The sequence below is a fragment of the Lepidochelys kempii genome, chromosome 1 (genome assembly GCF_965140265.1).
Source record: "Lepidochelys kempii isolate rLepKem1 chromosome 1, rLepKem1.hap2, whole genome shotgun sequence".
Lineage (NCBI taxonomy): Eukaryota > Metazoa > Chordata > Testudines > Cheloniidae > Lepidochelys > Lepidochelys kempii.
In genome coordinates this window covers 196,783,013-196,804,188 of record NC_133256.1, presented here as the reverse complement: position 1 = coordinate 196,804,188, position 21,176 = coordinate 196,783,013, and the positions used below count along the sequence as shown (strand labels likewise).

General features: G+C 41.4%; 2 protein-coding genes across 9 annotated transcripts in view; one reads left to right on the top strand and one right to left on the bottom strand.

The window, feature by feature from the left end:
• The window catches only part of CMSS1 (cms1 ribosomal small subunit homolog), a 371,436-nt gene that overhangs the window by 228,983 nt on the left and 121,277 nt on the right, over positions 1–21,176 (bottom strand). The gene's annotated exons all lie outside the window — the stretch shown is intronic.
• Positions 7,139–21,176, top strand: part of FILIP1L (filamin A interacting protein 1 like) — a 121,718-nt gene continuing 107,680 nt past the window's right edge. The window contains exons 1-3 of the mRNA XM_073307517.1: positions 7,139–7,212; positions 17,136–17,409; positions 20,660–20,833. Of these exons, the coding sequence (XP_073163618.1) occupies positions 7,193–7,212; positions 17,136–17,409; positions 20,660–20,833 (468 nt within the window). The 5' untranslated portion in view covers positions 7,139–7,192. The remainder of the gene's footprint in view (positions 7,213–17,135; positions 17,410–20,659; positions 20,834–21,176) is intronic.

The window sequence follows — 21,176 nt, the reverse complement described above, 5'->3', positions numbered from 1 at the left end:
TATCCAGTTATTCCTCATTTTATAGCTGTGCATTTGATTTGTCCTTCCTAAGTGAAGGACTTTGCATTTGTCTTTACTGAATTTCATCTAGTTGAATTCAAACCAATTCTCCAATTTGTCGAGATCATTTTAAATTCTAAACCAGTCCTCTGAAGTTCTTGTGACTTCTCCCATCTTGGTGTCATCCACAAACTTTATAAGCATACTCTTCACTCCATTATCAAAGTCATTAATGAAAATATTGAATAGTACCAAACCCTGGACTGACCCCTGTGGGACCCCACTAGATACGTCCTCCCAATTTGACAGAAAACCATTGATAATTACTCAGAGTATGGTTTTTCAACCAGTTGTGTGCACCCACTTCATAATAAGTTCATCTAGACCACATTTCCCTAGTTTACTTATGAGAATGTCATGTGGGACTGTGTCCAAAACCTTATGAAAACAAGCTTAAGTCTATGGCTTCCCCGCATCCACTACGCCACTAAGAAGGAAATTAGGTTGGTTTGGCATGATTTGTTTTTGACAAATCCATGTTGGTTGTTATTTATCAACCTATTATCCTCTGATGCTTACAAACTGATTGTTTAATAATTTGTTCCAGTATCTTTCCAGGTATCAAAGTTAAGCTGTAATTTCCTGGATCCCCTTCACTCCCCCTTTTAAAGACAGGTATTATCTTTTCTCTTTTCCAGCCCTCTGGGACCTCACCCAGCCTCCACGAGTTCTCAAAGATAACTGCTAAGAATTCTGAGATTGCCTTAGTTAGTTCCTTTTCCCTAGGGTAAATTTTTGTCAGTCCCTGCCAACTTGAATACATCTAACTTATCTAGATAGTCTTTAACCTGTTCTTTCCCTATTTTGGCTTGCGTTCTTCCCTCTTGTTGTTAATATTAATTGCGTTAAGCATCCACTCACAATTAACTTTCTTAGAGAAAACTGATGCAAAATAGGCATTAAACACCTCAGCCTTGGTGAGGCATCATGTGTTATTAGCTCTCCTTCCTCATTAAGTAGTGGACCTACACTTTCTTTCATCTTTCTCTTGCTCCTAATGTATGTCTAGAACCTCTACTTAATGCCTTTTTATGTCTCTTGCTAGGTGAAACTCATTTTGTCTCTTAACCTCTCATTTTGTCCCTATATGCTTGTGCTATTCTTTTGTATTCATTCTTAACAATCTGTCCATATTTCCACTTTTGGTAGGATTCCTTTTTGATTTTCAAGTCATTAAAGAATTCCTGATGGAGCCATATCAGCCTCTTAATATTCTTCCAACTTTCCTCTGCATCAGGATAGTTTGCTGTTGTGCCCTTAATATTGTCTCTGTGTGAAAGTGCCAGTTCTTCTAAAGTCCTTATTCCCTTCGATTTTTTCCCCCAGGGGACATTATCTACTAGTTCTCTGAGTTTGTTAAAGTCTGTTGTTTTTTTTAATCTTTGTCTTTATTCAGCTGCTCTCACTCCTTTCTTTCATTAGAATCGTGAAGCCCATGACTTATGATCACATTCACCTAAGTTACATTCCACCTTCAGGGCTGGTCTACACTACAGGGGGGAGGGAGGAATCGGTTTAAGTTAGGCAACTTTAGCTATGTGAATAACGTAGCTGAAGCTGACATACTTAGATCTACTTACCGCCGCAGTGTGTCAACAGGAGACGCTCTCCTGTCGATTCCACTTGTGCTTTTCATTGAGGTGGAGTACCGGAGTCAACACTAGAGTGGTCAGTGGTCGATTTATCGTGTCAATACACGATAAATCGACCCCCGCTGGATTGATCACTGCCCGTCGATCCAGCCAATAGCGTAGACAAGCCCTAAGTTTCACAACCAATTCCTCCCTTAGTCAGAATAAAGTCTAAAATGGCTCCCCACACCAGTTACTCCCTCCATGTTCTGAAGCAAGAAGTTATCCCCAACACATTCCAAGAACTGAGTAAACATTTTGTGTTTTGCCATTACTTTTCTAAAAGATGTCTGGGCAGTTATAGTCCCCTACCAGGTCCAGGTCTTGTGTTTTGAATATTTCTGATATTTGTTCTAGAAATGCCTCATCCACCTCCTCTTCCCGATTTGGTGGTCTGCAGTAGATCTCTACCATAGCATCACCCCTGTTTTTCCCCCGTTCATCTTCACCATGAAACTTTCAACTGGTCTGCGCCTCACCTCTTTCTGGACCTCAGGACAAGTGTATACATTCTTAATGTGCAATGCATCTCCTCCCATTTTTCCCTGCCTGTCCTTCCTGAACAAACTATAACCCCCTATTCCAGTATGCCAATCATAACATTTATCCCATCAAGTCTCTGTGATGCCAATTATGTCATTCCTCTTGTATAGATACCTAAGATGTTGGGGGAGTCTGCTCATTGTTTTCCCTCTCGTTGCTCCTATGACCCTAATATAATTTTCCATTCCTCCACAACTTCCAGCTCTCTGGCAAAGTCACCTTGTATACTTAGCTGTGGGTGTTTGCCACCTGCCACTTAATGTCTAATCCCTTCTTGAATCCTGCTAAACTCTCTGCCTCAGTGATATCCTGTGGTAATGAGAGCACCACAGATTAATTGGGGGGCCATTTGAAAAAAGTATTTGTTTAATCAGCTTTGAATTTGCCATCTTTCATTTCTCCTGAATGTCTGATCTCATATGCTGAAAAAGAGAAAACACAAGTTTTCAGTCTACCTTCTCTATACCATTCTCTCTTCTCCTTTAATAAAATGAAATAAAATAAAATAAACCTACATGGGTCATATTTATCTTCAAGTATTGTAAAAATGTAGGACCTGAGTCTTTCTGCTACACAGTTGTCTTTTGTCCAGTTAATTTTAGGGTACATAGATAAAGGCTGCATTTATGTACATAATTTGTAAAGTAGGAACATTTTCTTTTCATGTACCAGTATTTCCAGCTTTTGCTTTGAATAGTCCTGTAATTACAGAATAATTATATATGGAAAGCTAACTTACAGCAGCTGCAGAATAAATAGTAAACCACAAAAGCTATATTAAATAATGTGGACTGTGTCTTAAGCTCATAAAAAAGGCAAAAATACACATACTTGGAATGCAACCTGGTATAACAACTGAAATATAAGAAAGTTGCATTTTATTTCAATGGGTGATACTGAAGATAGCAGGTAAGCATGTCATCTTTGTTAAAAAGGGAGTAAAAGATAATGCAGCCCATAGTTTTAAATGCTTACAACTGTATTTTCTAACCAAATTTCTTCAGATCACATCAAAAGCACTTGTCCTCACTGAGGACTAAGTTCCATGGTAAGTTCAAAGTATTAGAAAGAACCTATTTCAAAAGTGTTTGAATATAAAATAAGCATATGAAATCATTTAAATAGTGAAAAAATATTCCCTTCACACACTGATCTCTCATGAGCAATTGAATGTAGTTAAACGAACCTCCCCTCAAGCCACTTTTGGGAGAACAAGCAAGAGAAATTTCAATTAAGAGCAACCTATCTCCCTCTCCCCAAAAATTATAAACTCCTGAAAACAGGGCCGTATAATGGCAGAGTCTTGTCACTCATCACTACTTTACAGCCAAGTTATAATACACAGGTATCAAATGATTTAACTTCAGAATCACTGATTCTAATTTTGCTTGCATTGAAATCAATAGCAAAATCCTCAAATGGGCCAAATTCAGAGTAAGTCTACTTTCTTCCAGCATCTTCAGCATGTAAATTATACTGGTACACATTCTCATCCCTCCGACTACCATCCACGTACAAAAGCTGAAAAGCCTTTACTTAATCTAGAGGAGTTACAGCTGGTGTAACAAACAGAGGTGTGTGAAAAAGACTGGTTTAGCAAGAAAAGCAACTAACAGGAAGGTCTAACATAATCTGTGTGTCTTTGGGTGATGGTCTAAGTCATAGGATATATTTATGCAGCAGTTGGGAATTACACTTCCCAGATGCTGTGTAGATGTACCGTAAGGGGTGCCAGAAGGTGTAAATTAACACAATCTTAGACTCATCTCTGAATTTGGCCATTGGCTTCAGGAAGAAAAAGATTGGGCCCTATAAGGGTGCTATAGATTGGGAATGGGTGGACAGTTTTGTTAATGAAGTTTGATCTAATGCATAAGGAGGTTTGAAGTCTCTAAATGGAAACAAGCCTCTTTCAACAGATTAGAAACAATTAAACATGAATGCTTAATAGCACTTAACATTTCTGATAATGCGAATGAACTTTGACATGTGTTTTGGGTAATTGTAGCATGCATTCCGAGTGCTGTATGCTGTGAATACCAGCTCTTGAGTTCTCAAACCACAATATCAACATAAAATTGCTTCTAAATCAGTGGCTCTGAAACTGTGGTCTGCAAGCCACAGGTGAGCCACAGAGTACTCGCTATTCATATGATGAGGGCTGACTGGACACGTGGTATTGGCTCTTTCTCCCTGTTTCCAACTGTTACATTGAATTATATGAAGCTAATAATATATCACATTTATCTCCTAATATCACTTTGCCATGTAAGCAACTGCTTAGCTACAGCAAGAATGTATGCCAATGGGAACAGAAGAGACAGCCCATGTGAACATGACTGGGAGGGGAACAGATTTATGACAATACAAGGAAAGGTGGCTGGTGTAATCATAATCCGCAAGACGATCTTTCCATTAAAATGTAATCCACACTATGAAAGATTTGGAGATCCCTGATCTGAAGATTAATGCTCAAAAATTTAAAACTGACAGCAAGAGATCTTATTGAAAAGTAGTTAGAGGGTATGCATGATATCTGCAGAATTCTAGTTAAAAAAATAAAAGACTTCCTATGCCAATTCAGCACAGTCAGTCAGTCTGACCTTCAAGTGATCCTTCTAGACCTTTCCCAGGCTCTCCATAGGTTTAAAAAAGGGAGGAAAGGCACAAGCTAAACTGAATTTCCATGGCCCACTGCCTGATTCTTTGGTACATGAATGGCATGAATGATGCAAAGACTCAAGTCTACCCATCAGCCAAGGAGAATTTTTTTGGAGACGTGCTTTAAGTGCTCTTTTGCTCGCTTATATTGGCTTCCAGGGCCAGATCTCAGCAAGGTATAGTGATGAAGGAACCTAGCTTATAGGGAAGGAGGGTGCATCACACCCCTTTTACCCTGAGCACACTGTTATGGAAGAATTCTCTCCGATGTATTTCAAAGACCCGGTATCATCCTTTGACCCAGATGGACCCCCCCAGCCGAAGAGATGGTAAACTGAACATTGGTCAGTTGAAAGAACATGCCAGGCTCCACCACAGAAATGGCTTTCAAGGTGCTCTCTCTCTCTCTTTCTTTCTTTCTTTCTTTGGAAACATTTTGTGTGATCTCTTGGAGCCAGATTCTTGCCTGGTTTGAATAACTACTCTCCTGAATTGTGTAAGAACTGCTGCTGCAGGATCCTTGAGAAGCTAAGACCAGGGGTCCCAAGTTTTAACAAGACCTTATTACAAAGAAAAACCCAAGTTTCTTGTTTACTCTCCTTGTGACAGCAGTTTGACTCTCCTGTGATACCATGCCAAGAGACTCACTGGGGAGCAACCAGGGGACCTGTCCTGCCCCTAGATTTCCTGGACACCTAGTTCCATCTTGCAGACCCGGTGGAGGAACGGAAGCGCTTGCTGAATCCTTGAAAGCTCCCAGGTGAGTTAGCTGTTGAAGAAAAGAGCTCTCTTGTTTTGACCATATCCCTTTAAATAAGAGAGGTTTAAAAAAAGAAACACATAATTCCTTGCTTAGTCATGGATTCTTGGAAGGAATATCAAGTTCTCAACAATTCAGGATCCTTACCATGGGATTAATGGAAGACATGCTCCTGTGAGCAATTTTGTTAGCTTTTAAGTCAATCACTGGCTAAAGAGAGAAAATACTGATGGGAAAAGGAAAAAAAAAAAAGATGGATGTTTCTTAAAACCCTCCGGTGTCTGTGGTGAAGTCATCTCTGCAGGATATTTCTGTCTTTCCCACAAAAACAGTGGGGATTTCTGAGCCACCTGCTTGTTCACTGCTGCCAAAGAGACAAATGCAGTTTCATCTCTCACACAATATGACTGAGAGGGTGGAGACCAAATTAACGTCATAGAAACATTCAATCACCTGTTATTGTGGCTCTTAAGGAGACCATATTTTGATCCTATAGATTAGCCCATCACTAAGATTTCTTTCTTAAATGTAAAAGAACATTCATGTTAGGAGATAAAAAATACAATTTTAAAGACCCCAGCAATGAGAACAGATCCTAAGGTCTCAAACCTATTTGAAGAAATTACTTCCCTCAACTTTGGTTTTCCAACTGGATTGGGGAGAAGGGAGGGGAGAAAAGAAATGCTGCAATTTAACACCCACTCAATTCAGGTCTGACAATGTGACTGCAACAGGGTCTACAGAGCTGCACTGCATCTGGTAAGCAGGGATATCATCACCCTGCCACGTACACCAAGATGCCTCTGCAAAGACTACCAAGGAGGCAGACAACACATCATCTGAAGGCAAGTAAATGGGCAGAGATCATCTAGGTGGCCAGCACGAGTTCCACATGGGAATGATGACAAGCTTAATAGGTAGCAAGCACCTGATCCCCTTGTAATGTTGTAGCTAGAGTGTACAAGTACCATTGCTCTCTAGGGTCTGTTTTACAAGAGATAAATATTAACACAGAGAGATGCAAGATGGCGTGCTTTGAGTCAGGTCTCCTCCTCCTCTCCTTACCCAGCTGCTACCAGCTGTCACTCTGTGCTCTCGTACCACTCTAGTTGTTGGTACAGAGTAATGGGGAGCCTGAGTTAGCTCAAAGGAAGAATATACCATGAAATACGAACAGTTGACAGCTCTGTCCTCCAATGAGGATTATAGGGGAAGTTAATGTAGCCTCAGTATGGTGAACTACCATCTCTGCTACAAGAGGGAAGAATGTTTAACCATGTTGCAACACCTCTCTGCTGTAAACAGGTCCTCTTGGTGTGGTTATTATAGTGTACAGCTGACAGAGGGAAAGATTTTCCACTCATTAAGCTAATGTTCAGAACCCTGGCTCTGAAGAGATGACAGACCCTTTTAGGGTGCCATGAGACAGTTGATATCTAGAAACTTCATGGTACTATTAAAATTTTGTCCTCTTTATTTTCAAAAGAAAGAAGAAGAAGAAGAAGAAGAAAGCTTCTAACTTTCACTTGGGTGGAAAATGTTGCTCAATGTAAAAAGGTAAAAACACAAAGTTAAAAGTTAAAAATGACTTTGTTCCAGTTTATAAGTTACACTGAAGCCATTCAAAAGCTGACTAACCTTACAGAAAACCAGCCCGATCTGCACTACAATGGATTATCTCTCTGCAGTGGCCACAGTGTAGTACGCTGCAGTCAGTGGTCTGTCTAAACTGTCAAGAGCCCTGAGAAGGTCAACCATTAGGTCATGTTGTAACTGGGGGGGCGGGGGGGGGAAGGCTCTGGCAGTTTGGAAGAGAAAGGGAAGAATTTCAAGATGGGTGGATGAAGTCTATGTTTTTCACTCCTGCAGTAGTTCTTTGTTTGCTGTACAAAAAGGGACCAGTGTCTGCAGAAACATGAAGTTTTTCAGTTCTGGGTAATTGTAGCATGCATTCCAAGTGCTGTATGCTGTGAATACCAGTTCTCGAGTTCTCAAACCACAATATTAACATAAAATTGCTTCTAAATCAGTGGCTCTGAAACTGTGGTCTGCAAGCCACTGGCGAGCCACAGAGTACTCACTATTCATATGATGAGGGCTGACTGGACACATGGTATTGGCTATTTCTCCCTGTTTCCAGCTGTTACACTGAATTATATGAAGTTGAAAATATATCACATTTACCTCCTAATATCACCTTGCCATGTAAGCAACTGCTGTAAGAACTGAGGTGGTTCTTCAGTCACAGATGTGCATTTCCCAAAATATAAAATCAACTGACAGCATGAAAGTAGAAAGAAATCACTCACTCAATATGCAACCTAATAATTTGTGTGCACGAGTATTCATCTGGCCTCTCACACAGCTGTAACATTGACTGGGACCCAAAGTAGCCTAGAACATCCACTATGGACTACGCAGCAAGCCAGCACAATACGTTTTTTTTTTTAAATCTTATCTTCACAAACAATGTGGGAAGGAGGGTGAGTCACAGTACAGATTGATGTAACTAACTGGAATAGTCTTTGCAGCCTAATTCCTAATTGTCCCTGATCATGCGTTTAACTTTATTATTTGAAATACACATTCTACGATGTGATACAGTGATAGCAATAAACTTGCTTGATAAATAAAAAGCTTAATTTATAAACATATCCTGGAAAAGTACAACATTCACCCACTGGCAGGCAGGCCAGCTGCCATTACCACACCAAAACAACACCAACAACAGAACTTTAAAATAAATAAATAAATAAATAAACCACCAAAGTTCATGAATAAGTGTAACCAAGTAAACCATGTGCAAGACAGAAACTCCTTACTATGGCATGTTCCCTGTTCTCCTTTCCCGATTTGCTACGCAAGTGCTGCCAGGGAGCGGGTGGAGGCATCCACTGGGGAGGGAGCAATACAGCGGACTGCATGGGCCAAAGTTGCCCTGCCCAGCTGCTCATGGGGCCTGCTTGCATGGGCCACCCAGCCATAGAGATTTCCAGATGTTTCTGGACAGTGTCACATGGGACTCAGGCCGTGGTGTGGGTGATGCAGCAGGGGCTGATACTCGTGGTCATTAGTGATACCAGCTGCTCAAACAGCTCTCTTTCTGCTGAGCTCTGTCCTCCTCCTTTGCCACCATTCCTGTTCCAGGAACTGTGAAGCAAGTGCCTGCTCCCATGCTGAAACCCTATCCTCAAGCTGTGTAGCCAGCCTCTGACTTCAAACATAAGTTCATCATGGAAATGCTTCCTCTTAGAATGGTCCATGAAAGTACATTGGCCCAGGCTTCTGCTGCACGGTGGAGGTTCTGTAGCCTGTAGAAGTCAAGGGGCTGGACTAGGACAGAAGGTTATTGTCTCAAATAGCTCAGAGCAGGAGAGCAAGAAAACTCCTTGTGGAATTCCAAGGACATAAAATGTTACTTTTCCAAACTAAACTTCAGTATATTGTGAGAAGGATGCTTCAGACCAAGAAGCTCCCTGGACACAGCCTGGTTAATCATAATGAAAGAAGAGAAGAGACAAAGGTAAGTTAAAAATTCAAAGCTGTTTATGGTTTTCTAAAAATTGCAAAACTACTTGGATTTTGGGTGCGGGGACATGCTAAAAAAAGCCTTTTTTTTTAAATCATTTCAGGTCTTCCCATATTTTGGTGATGCCCAAGTGGTAAGGGGAGATGCTATTCCAAGCTACCAGTGGGACACCTGCAGTGTATGCAACAGAAGTATTCAAATGGATGGTGACTGAACAGCACATCTATGAGTGGAGTGGGCTGGTCAGCTACTGAGGTATCCCTGGAAAATGCACCCTTCCCCAAAATGTGACTACCTATCTGGAGTTCCTGCTTTGGGAAAAGTCTGCATCTTATCAGCACCAGGAATTGGGTCAGAATTCATGAGGGAATCAACAGGATGCTTGCTGCACTAGCTTCCACATAGCTTAGCCAGTTATGGCTGAATGGAAACACATACAACTACATAGCCTCCCTCCTAGCCCTGCCCCACCAGGCATATTTCTGAACTAAAATTTCAAACCCCAGTCGAATTTGGGAGAAATTATTTTGTCACCTGTGGACTGACTTTAACTAAAATGGACTAGATTCATGAATGAAACACATTTACACACACACACACACACACTCATGAGTTCACTGTTTCCAAGTGGCTCATTCCACCATTGAATGGTTTGAGAGTGGTATACTAACAAGTGTGGCAATGTGAGGTTATTATTTTTAAGAAACAGGAACAGCCCAAACAAATAAAACTGCGCCTTTCCAGTAAAAATTCACTTTCAGGGTGTTTTTACTGCTTGCATTCCCCGGTCGTCATTTTTAACTCCACGTGGTGGAGTGGGCTGGCGTGTGTGGAGTGAAGGCACTGGAATACAATCCGCCATTAGCGGATACATGCACCTAGCTGGGGCTTCTCTTAACTTTTGCACTGGTTCATAGAGCGGAAATCCCTCCCATTCCTATATTAATAAACTTTAAAATGGAATTTACCAGGCTCTACGGCAGCTTCCATCCCTTCCTTTGTCTGCTGCAGGGTCCAAGGCAGGCTTTTCCTTCGGGGGCCACCAATTATCTCCTCCAAGTATGGCCCCAGGATGTGCTGCTGCTGCTTCTACAACACAGCCTCCTGGGGGACCAGTTTCAGCAACAGAGTCACTTTACTGCCCACACTTGCCGGGGGCTGCTGGATCCCATCAGTCCCCATGCTGGATTCTGGGCCCAGTAGGGCACCATCCTGGCTGACAAGGTCATCATGCACCACCGCTGGCTCCATGCTCGGCATCCAGTCAAACTCCTCATAAAACAGACATGATGTCAGTGAGTTGTGGTTCTGTTCCCTGGTTTTGCTGTACTCAGTCTTGAGCCATTTAATCTGCTCCCTGCGCTGGTCACAGTCTGGTAAATCTCCAATGCTGCCAGTCTTCATTGTTTGCTGGTAGGTGTGGTCATTCCTGTACTCTTGCTGAAATCCACTGTTTCGCTGGCCTTGCACCAGAGAATTACCAAACTCTGGCTCTGCTTCCATGACCATGAAGCAGCGCACTTTGCAAAAGCTTTCTTCTGGTCAGTTTCCACTGCAAACACAGAAGGCTCTCTGATGATGTGTTTGCAGTTTGGCAGTCAGAAGACAATGGAAGGGTTAAATGCTGACTCACTGAGCTGCTGCACTACAGCAAGTGGGGTTGCTTCCATTTTCAGTTCAGTGGATTGGAGATTGTTGGGATAGAGAGGACAAAGGAAGTTGCCCAATGGATTGTGAGATATTTCTGGTGGACTCCCAGGACCCAAGTTGCCGGGGGAGCTGCATCCACACTGCAAAGCAATAGGGCTCGAACCTTGGGTTCCAGCTTCACCCTCCACCCACACAGGGTCCTAGGAACCTAGGTCCAAACCTAAGTCAGAGATCTGTGTGTAGATGGAAGGGGGCTTTGGGATCAAGCTAGAGTCTGAGCCTGAGCTTATATTGCCGGGTACACATATCCATATTACACTCATTAACATGATATAAATTCTTGAAGAGATTAACAGATAAAATAGATTAGACAGATAAAACAGTACATTAATAACAGCAAAACATGGGCCTTCTTCAGACACAGTAAAACAACTTTAAAGTAAACTTAAATACTACTTTAAAAAGTTCCCAAATATTCCATTTGTGTCTAATCCTTTTCATTGCTCACTGAACCTAGGACACTAAACTTTCTAAACTACTACATGCCACAAGGGGCCACAGCAATGGTTCCCTCAACCCATGCAGCAATATTGTTAACCTATCCAACTATACTCTCAGCCCAGCAGAAGCAGCTGTCCTATCTCGGGGCCTCTCCTTCTGCCCCTTCACCCCCACGAACATGATACAGTTCTGTGGTGACCTAGAATCCTATTTTCGATGTCTCTGACTCAAGGAATATTTCCAACACACCTCTGAACAACATACTAATCCACAGAGACCTCCCTACCAACACTACAAAAAGAGAGATTCTAGGTGGACTCCTCCTGAAGGTCGAGACAGCAGACTGGACTTCTACATAGAGTGCTTCCGCTGATGTGCATGGGCTGAAATTGTGGAAAAGCAGCATCACTTGCCCCACAACCTCAGCCGTGCAGAACACAATGCCATCCACAGCCTCAGAAACAACTCTGACATCATAATCAAAAAGGCTGACAAAGGAGGTGACGTTGTCATCATGAATAGGTCACAATATGAACAAGAGGCTGCTTGGCAGCTCTCCTACACCACTTTCTACAAGCCATTACCCTCTGATCCCACTGAGAGTTACCAAAAGAAACTACAGCATTTGCTCAAGAAACTCCCTGAAAAAGCACAAGATCAAATCCGCACAGACATACCCCTGGATCCCCAACCTGGGATATTCTATCTACTACCCAAGATCCATAAACCTGGAAATCCTGGGCGCCCCATCATCTCAGGGATTGGCACCCTGACAGCAGGATTGTCTGGCTATGTAGACTCCCTCCTCAGGCCCTACGCTACCAGCACTCCCAGCTACCTTCGAGACACCGCTGACTTCCTGAGGAAACTACAATCCATCGGTGAACTTCCTGATAACACCATCCTGGCCACTATGGATGTCGAAGCCCTCTACACCAACATTCCACACAAAGATGGACTACAAGCCGTCAAGAACACTATCTCCGATAATAACTTTGTGATAACTTTGTGACTTTGTCCTTACCCGTAACTATTTTACATTTGGGGACAATGTATACCTTCAAATCAGCGGCACTGCTATGGGTACGCGCATGGCCCCACAGTATGCCAACATTTTTATGGCTGACTTAGAACAACACTTCCTCAGCTCTGTCCCCTAACGCCCCTACTCTACTTGCGCTATATTGATGAAATCTTCATCATCTGGACCCATGGAAAAGAAGCCCTTGAGGAATTCCACCATGATTTCAACAATTTCCATCCCACCATCAACCTCAGCCTGGTCCAGTCCACACAAGAGATCCACTTCCTGACACTACAATGCTAATAAACGATGGTCACATAAACACCACCCTATACCGGAAACCTACTGACCGCTATTCCTACCTACATGCCTCCAGCTTTCACCCTGACCACACCACATGATCTATTGTCTACAGCCAAGCTCTGCGATACAACCGCATTTGCTCCAACCCCTCAGACAGAGACAAACAAGATCTCTGTCAAGCTTTCTTACAACTACAATACCCACCTGCAGAAGTAAAGAAACAGATTGATAGAGCCAGAAGAGTTCCGAGAAGTCACCTACTACGGGACAGGCCTAACAAAGAAAATAACAGAACGCCCTAGCCGTCACCTTCAGCCCCCAACTAAAACCCCTCCAACGCATTATTAAGGATCTACAACCTATCCTGAAGGATGACCCAACACTCTCACAAATCTTGGGAGACAGGCCAGTCCTTGCCTACAGACAGCCCCCCAACCTGAAGCAAATACTCACCAGCAACCACATACCACACAACAGAACCACTAACCCAGGAACCTATCCTTGCAACAAAACCTGTTGCCAACTGTGCCCACATATCTATTCAGGGGACACCATCACAGGGCCTAATCACATCAGCCACACTATCAGAGGCTCGTTCACCTGCACATCCACCAATGTGATATATACCATCATGTGCCAGCAATGCCCCTCTGCCATGTACATTGGTCAAACTGGACAGTCTCTACATAAAAGAATAAATGGACACAAATCAGATGTCAAGAATTATAACATTCATAAACCAGTCGGAGAACACTTCAATCTCTCTGGTCACGCGATTACAGACATGGAAGTTGCGATATTACAACAGAGAAACTTCAAAACCAGACTCCAGTGAGAGACTGTTGAATTGGAATTGCAAATTGGATACTATTAACTTAGGCTTGAATAGAGACTGAGAGTGGCTAAGTCATTATGCAAGGTAACCTATTTCCCCTTGTTTTTTCCTCTCCCCTCACCCCCCCAGACGTTCTTGTTAAACCCTGGATTTGTGCTGGAAATGGCCCAACTTGATTATCATACACATTGTAAGGAGAGTGATCACTTTAGATAAGCTATTACCAGCAGGAGAGTGGGGTGGGGGAGAGAAAACCTTTTGTAGTGGTAAACACCCATTTTTTCATGGTTTGTGTGTATAAAAAGATCTTCTGTACTTTCCACAGTATGCATCCGATGAAGTGAGCTGTAGCTCACGAAAGCTTATGCTCAAATAAATTGGTTAGTCTCTAAGGTGCCACAAGTACTCCTTTTCTTTTTGCGAATACAGACTAACACAGCTGTTACTCTGAAACCTGAACCTAGGTAAATATTTTGGTTAGCAGATTTAACAGAGTTGCTGTGTTTGTATTCAAGTATGCCACAACAGAGTACTTCTATGCGGCAATGGCTCTGTTCAGTGGAAAATACTCACAGTTCTTGGGGCTAAGCATACACTGGAGTATTGCAGAGACCCCATCTGCCTGGGCAGCTGACCTATTCAGCAGAAGGTCAGCTTGCCTTCTCAGGCATAAAGCACCTTGTGTTAGTAAACTAGTGACATGTCTTGGTGATTAAGGAGTTGCCTTGACAGACTCCAAAGGGGGTCTCAGCCGGCCCTCTTTGGTTGTGAAGAAGGTACATGGCATGGGTCCCCAAGGATATGTGCGTTTGTGTGTAAAAGCAGGGGGAAAGGGAGGGGAAGCACAGATCTTGCCATTTCTGGTCAGACCATTGCTCTATCAAGTGCAGAATCCTGCTTCTGGTTGTAGCCAAAACCTAATGTTTCAGAAGGTGAAAACTTCCTATAATACACCTGGCCTACAGGACAGTTCTGTACGTGGGGGAGGAAATGCCTTCTTGAGCCCTGGAATGATCAGTTTAAAATAAGCAGGAGCTGCGGTTTTGGGTGCTGCATAAAGAACATGCAGAATCCACTAGAAGAAAAATAAAGCAGGCTTTGTGCATCATTTATGCATTTCATGGCATGCTACACGTGCAGCATAATGGTGTATTAGTGATCAGATAATTGGATTTACTACATCACCCCTGTATTTGTTGATATGATTCTTATTGACCACTTTTACTGTGGTAATGCCTAGACTCTAGAGGGCCAGGCCAGGGCCCTATTGTGATAGGCATTGTACAAACATATAGTAAACAACAATCCAGGTATTAAAGCGGTTACAATCTAAGAGACAAGACATAACAGGCAGATAATACAAACAAGCATGTTGGGTGGGGTGGGGGACGGTGGGTGGAGGGTAGTGGGATAAGAAACACGGCAACATAAATATTAGGATAAGCACAATACCTAACCAATCAAGCAGTAATCACAACATGCCACCTGTCTAGCCATTATTAGGTTGCAGTCTTCTGAATATATTATATTGAGGAGGGACTTGAAGCAGAATGTGATGCTGGCCTTACAATGAGCTCCTACCCCAACCGTATACTAGTAAAAGCAAAACCTGATAAAACAGGTATCCCAAGCACTTTGCCTCAAAACTGGTATATTCTGGCTCTGGGAGACCAGAAGGAATGTTTCCTCCTGTGGTGACTTTAAGAATACTTTAAAATTATTATGTGTCTATTACAATGGGACTTTATCACCACAGAAAATTTCCAGTGATACAGAATTCCACTTACCTTTCCATAATGTTCTTAGTCACTTTTAACTAATCAACCCATGTTTATGCTGAAATAAAAGCTCTCTCCCCTCTCCTACTCTTTGAATCCTCCTACTGCAGTGAAAACACAAAAGCTACTATATATGTTATGATCGCAGAAGCCGACTTTATTTAAAGATGTAAACCCAGGATTAGGATTTCCATTCAGGATCAGACAAAAGGAGGAACTCTGCTGGAGTATTCTTATTCATAGATTCACAAATTTTGGCCGGAAGGACCACTGTGACCATCTAATCAGACCTCCTGCATAACATAGGCCATAGGACTTCCCTGAATTAATTACTATTTCAAATCCAATAGATGTGATGGAACTAGAGCAGATCTTTTAGAAAAATGTCCAATCTTGATTTAAAATTTGCCAGTGATGGAGAATCCACCCCAACCCTTGGTAAATTATTCCAGTGGCTAATTACCTTCACTATTAAACATTTTCACCATTTTTCAAGTCTGAATTTATCTAGCTTCAATTTCTGGCCACTGGACCTAATTATATCTTTGCTTGCTAGATTGAAGGGACCTCTATTATCATGTTTCTGTTTCCCCTACAGGTATTTATACATGGTGATACAGTCATCCAATGACCACCTTTATGAGAAGCTGAGTAGGTTGAGCTCCTTGAGTGATTTAATGTTTGTAAGAGTATTAATTAATTGACAACAATGTTTAGGATGTAGTATTGATATAAATAATAGCACTCAGAAGGCCTAGTCAGGATTGGGGCTCCATTAGGCTAGGCACTGTCATCTGTGCCTTATCTCAAACTAGGATTGCCAAATTTTGGCTGGATGTATTCCTGGAGGTTTCATCACATGACATAATCTTTAATTACAGATTAATCTTTAATTCCTGGAGGACTGGCAACTCTAAAAGCTTACCACCAAAAAAGGGAGATCTTTAATCCATAAAGATATCCAATAACAACAGACAGAGTACGGTACATTATACATTGCTTCTCAGTGAAAATACTCTTAATCCAAATTGCCCTATCTACAATGTTTCTATCTCAAGTGAAATTCCCATAGTCTATATTTCACACTGGAATTTGGGTTTCCTGTGATGCAGACAGACAATATTTCAGCAAGGCACAATGCACTACTTAAGATCCATTTAGACCATCAGGGCAAAGTTCATCCCGATGCAGTAGGTTCACACAAGCTCCTAGGGACATACTGACCAACATTATCAAACTAATTTCAGAGAACGGTGGTGGGCCAGGGGCACATGACATATGCCTCCTTGACGTGTCTCTGCTGAATGTGCACAGTGGTCAGAGTTCTGGCAAGAGCAGTATGACCACAGAGATACCCAGCACTACTTTGCAACCAGTCAACGTTCCCTCTCTCCTACCTGTCTGCTGCAGAGCGCAAGTGAGATAGCCCGAATGGCCAGTGTGCGAGAGCGCCTGCTTGCTATTGCCGGGGACGGGACTAGCTTCATGCACACCAACCAGAGAGCAAGAAGTGCACTAACCCCTCCAATTCTCCCTCGGGGCCCAAAGTAAGGCACCTGAGAAAGGAATTGGAATGCCTGGTGCCAAGCAGGAGAAAGCGTATTGCTATTGCAGGAGATAACATTAAAAAAATCAGGAGTTGGGAAGACTCCCATTTACAAGCAAAAAGCTTCCAACACCCCAGGAGACTTGGTCAGTCTGCTTATGAACCATTTACACCATTAATATAGGACTTCTGTTCCACTTAAGTGGCGTACGCAGACTTTTGTGGACCCTCTGTTCTGAGGTAAATGCCACCACCGGTAATTCTCTATGTTCAATGATGGTTAAAATATTTCACTTTTTCCCCCTTCCTTCCAGCTCCAGGGACATACACATGCGCTCCAGAAGTAACAGCACAGAAAGTCCAACCAAATCAAAACAGTGCCAGCAAAAGATAAGAGGCCACCATGAGGAAGATGCTCCTTATGCTGGGAGAGTAAACATGAAAAGGGGACAAAATGAGAAAGAAACCAGCACCATCCTAAGAAGCCCCGAATCTGAGAAAAAACAAAAAAGATATTCCGAGAAAGGAGAGGACCTCTCTCGAGATGACCTGCTATTTCTTCTTAGTGTGCTTGAGGGTGAATTACAGGTGTGTTTTATGTTCCAAGTTGTAGGTTCATTGCATAATCTACTCTAAATATATGCTTTCCCTCACCCCTCTTTTAGATAGTACACCTATTTTAATTGGTGCAGGTGTACAAATGCAAAATGTAAGAGTACATAAAATATTCATCCATACACCACAGACAAGAACTCCCAACCCAAAACAAACACTAGACTTTCCCTACTCATCCCAGTATATAACATATTTGAAATATATAGGTGTCATCATGGAAACGTCTTAGTGGCTCAATGGTCCCATTACTCTCAAAGTGTGCAACTACGTGTGAATTCATTCCTACAGACAACAGGTAAAACTTTAATTCCACACAATCCCATCTGTATTCAGAATATAATATATTTGTTATATAACTATTTTAGGAATGTTTTAGAAATTTAAAAAACAGAACTTTTATTGGGGCCATTTCTTGTGTCCTCCTGTAAAGCCAGCTGCATTAGTTACTTGGAGTACAACTGTACAGGATTCAAAGGGAGCAATAAAACCCCCTAAAAATGTCCTAAAATAGGTTTACAATAGCTTAAAAGGTCCATTATATCAGGCCTTACTGGGCTAGGAATGACTGCTGGCTCCCACCATGGCCATGAGATATTGGATTTCAAAACTGTGACTTTTTCTATATGTAAAAGCTCTCAATGGCCCAGGGCTGAATGCTGCCCACCCTGGGCAAATATAATTTGGGAGTGAGAATGGAAGTCTGTATTCGCAGAAAAAAGGAGAAGAGCTAGGTGATTTAATAAAAGTAGCGACAGCTGTTTGAAACTGCTCATGAGTTTGGAATGTTTGTGAGGAGAGATCAGGCAAATTGGTCAAAAGTACATGATAAATGGATTTATCACATGGTTTCACAGTTTAACTTCTCGACATTACCTATGCGAGTACTTTTATTATTAATATATGTATATGTAGACACACATTAATATTATATATATTCTGCGTGTCTGTTTATTCAACTGGTCATTCACACATAAGCGACCAGTTGAACACAGATACACATGCGCACCCTCCCAGGTCTACTGTCAATTCTTGTAGCATATGTTATTTTGGCCCTTTCCACAGGGAAATTCCGAGCAACCCTTTCCCCGCTCCACCAATACTGGGCCCAAAACACAGGGTGGGCTATTTCATATGAAATCAGGAAGTGATGTGTGTGTTAAGAAAAACACTGTAGTATTAAACTTTTTCAAAGTCATCACCTGTTTCTCTGCCTTCTCTCTAAATTTAGATCAAGACCCAGATTTCCCAAACACTCTCTCTGAAAATGCAGTTCTAAGCAAATACATCTCTGTCTTGTTTAAAAAAAAAAAAAAAAGGGAAGAAAAGTCCAACCTTCTCAGTACGTTTAAAATTGAAATGGTTTAAATTAAAAATATGAACATACTCCAGTATGTCACTGCATAATTTGCCGGTTGTTCCTATAGGTCAGAGAGAAAATACTTTTGCAGAAAAAAAAGTAGGAATGCAATTTTTTGGATTCCTGATTTGCTAGTATACAGTACTGCCAACTTCAACCCTTCCAAAATTGTGATTCAATCGCCAAAAATCATGAGATTATCTTAAAAATTAGATTTTAAAAAGTTTTAAATCTTGCATCTTTTATTTGCCTTCTGTTTTCTGAGAGGAGATTACTTGAGTCACTTTTTCAGCTTTTCTCCACCTCCAGGAGAGTGAGAAACTGGTTTTTTTTTAAAGCTGTTACTTCATGAGAATCTCATTACTCCAGAGGCTGGACCTTTAAGAAAAACAAATAGTATGACACTCATGATAAAGTCGTGAGAGTTAGCAATATTGGGTGTACAACCTGAAAATGCCATTACGAATTTTTTCTAGAAACCCTAGTATAGATTTATTTTAAGTGACTTGGCTTTCTGCCTTTCCTTTTGACATTTTCAGAGTTAATATTAACAGGCATTCCTCCCCCTCTAACTTCTTAACATCTGTCCCCATGAAGGAGTAGGAAGTTATTTTTTAAAATTGCATGGTATTCGCTTTTATTTGTTTTATATACCTATATCTTGGTATATACCTAAACCTCTCAAACACAACCTTTATATACCTATACCCATCAAACACTATAGGCTCCCCAGAAATACAAGCAATGTGTTTCCACAATAGCCTTTGTTACACAGTAACTTTATAAAAGGTACAGTGCCTGCTGTTTTGTCCCAGAACATATGCAAACATACTACTACGTAAGCGAATTACCACTCTACTCTTAAAGAGAATGTTGGCAATTATGGTATTATATACAGAAAAATACATACAACTAAGTATACAGAGTGTGTAATGTACACATATGCAGCCAAAATTTTCAAAGATGACTAGATTTTTGGGTGGGCAACCTGAGACATCTTAAAGAGGCCTGGTTTTCAGAAAGCAGGGCTCAACACTTTCTGTAACTCAACATCCTTTGAAGTGCCTTGAGGGGGCACCCAAGATTGAGGACTCTAATATTATTAGTTACTTTTGAAAATCTTGGCCTTATGTATTTCTCACACACACACACACACACCCCTATAATCTCTCTCTCTCTCTCTAACACACACACACACACACACACACACCACACACACACACGCACGTCACTTCTGCCAGCTTTAAGGGCAATTAATCTTGTTCTAAAGAGCTGCCATTATTGCATGCTTTTGGAATGCATGTTGTGAAAGGTCACATCCTCTGCACCATGTACCTCACTAGCTTCAGTGAACAAACATGTACATGTAACAATAGAAGCTGACTACCTCCCTATCAGTTTAAACAACAAAAGCTGCCTTTGTACCCTGTGTGAACAGAGAATGCAAAGCTTCTTGGCTTCCCAAAGTACATTAAAAACTACATGAAAATCTAAAAATAGATGCCAATACCTGAAATGACATTTTGTTCTAAATTCTCGTACAATGAAAAGTATGTGTTCGTACAAAAACTGAGTTACATAATCTACTTTTAACAAAATATTCAGTATCACAGAAAATGTACCTAAAAGCTCATATTTATATATATATATATTTTTAAAAAAAGATTAAGCATAGGATTTTGAAAATACAAAGACCAGTATTTCTCTTATAATTTTAAAGAGTTCACTTTACCAAATATCTCAAGGGTACTTAACGTACAATTTGAAGAACTTTAAAAACTATTGCCAAATGTTAATGTAGAAGCTACTCATTGAGCATGCCAATACATAAAACTAATTTCACTGGAATTCTTTGTGTTTCTGCAGGCTCAAGATGAAGTCATAGGAGTTCTTAAGGCTGAAAAAATTGACCTGGCTTTGCTTGAAGCACAATATGGCTTTGTTACTCCCAAAAAGGTATTAGAGGCACTCCAGCGAGATGCTATCCAAACCAAGGTTGCACAATGGCAAGAGGATATCTATGAAAAGCCTATGGGAGAGGTATGCATAGTATTATACAATATACACACAGAAGGACTAACCATATTGCCATCAAAGTCAATAGCAGAAGTCTCATTGACTTCAGCAGGAGAAGGATATTGCTCTCAGACTGCACATCCAATATGGACTATCAGGTAGTAGAGCAAAGTACAGAATACACTTCGCTGTAAATTACAAGGCATCATGGTCTAACTGATTTAGCATGGAGCAGAGACCCAAGACATTCTAACCCTAACTCCCACAGCAATTTGGTACATGACCCTGGAGAAGTAATTTAATCTCTCTGGGCAAAATTCAGCAGGTGAAACTCCATTGCAGTCTATACATTTAGCCCACAAGGTTT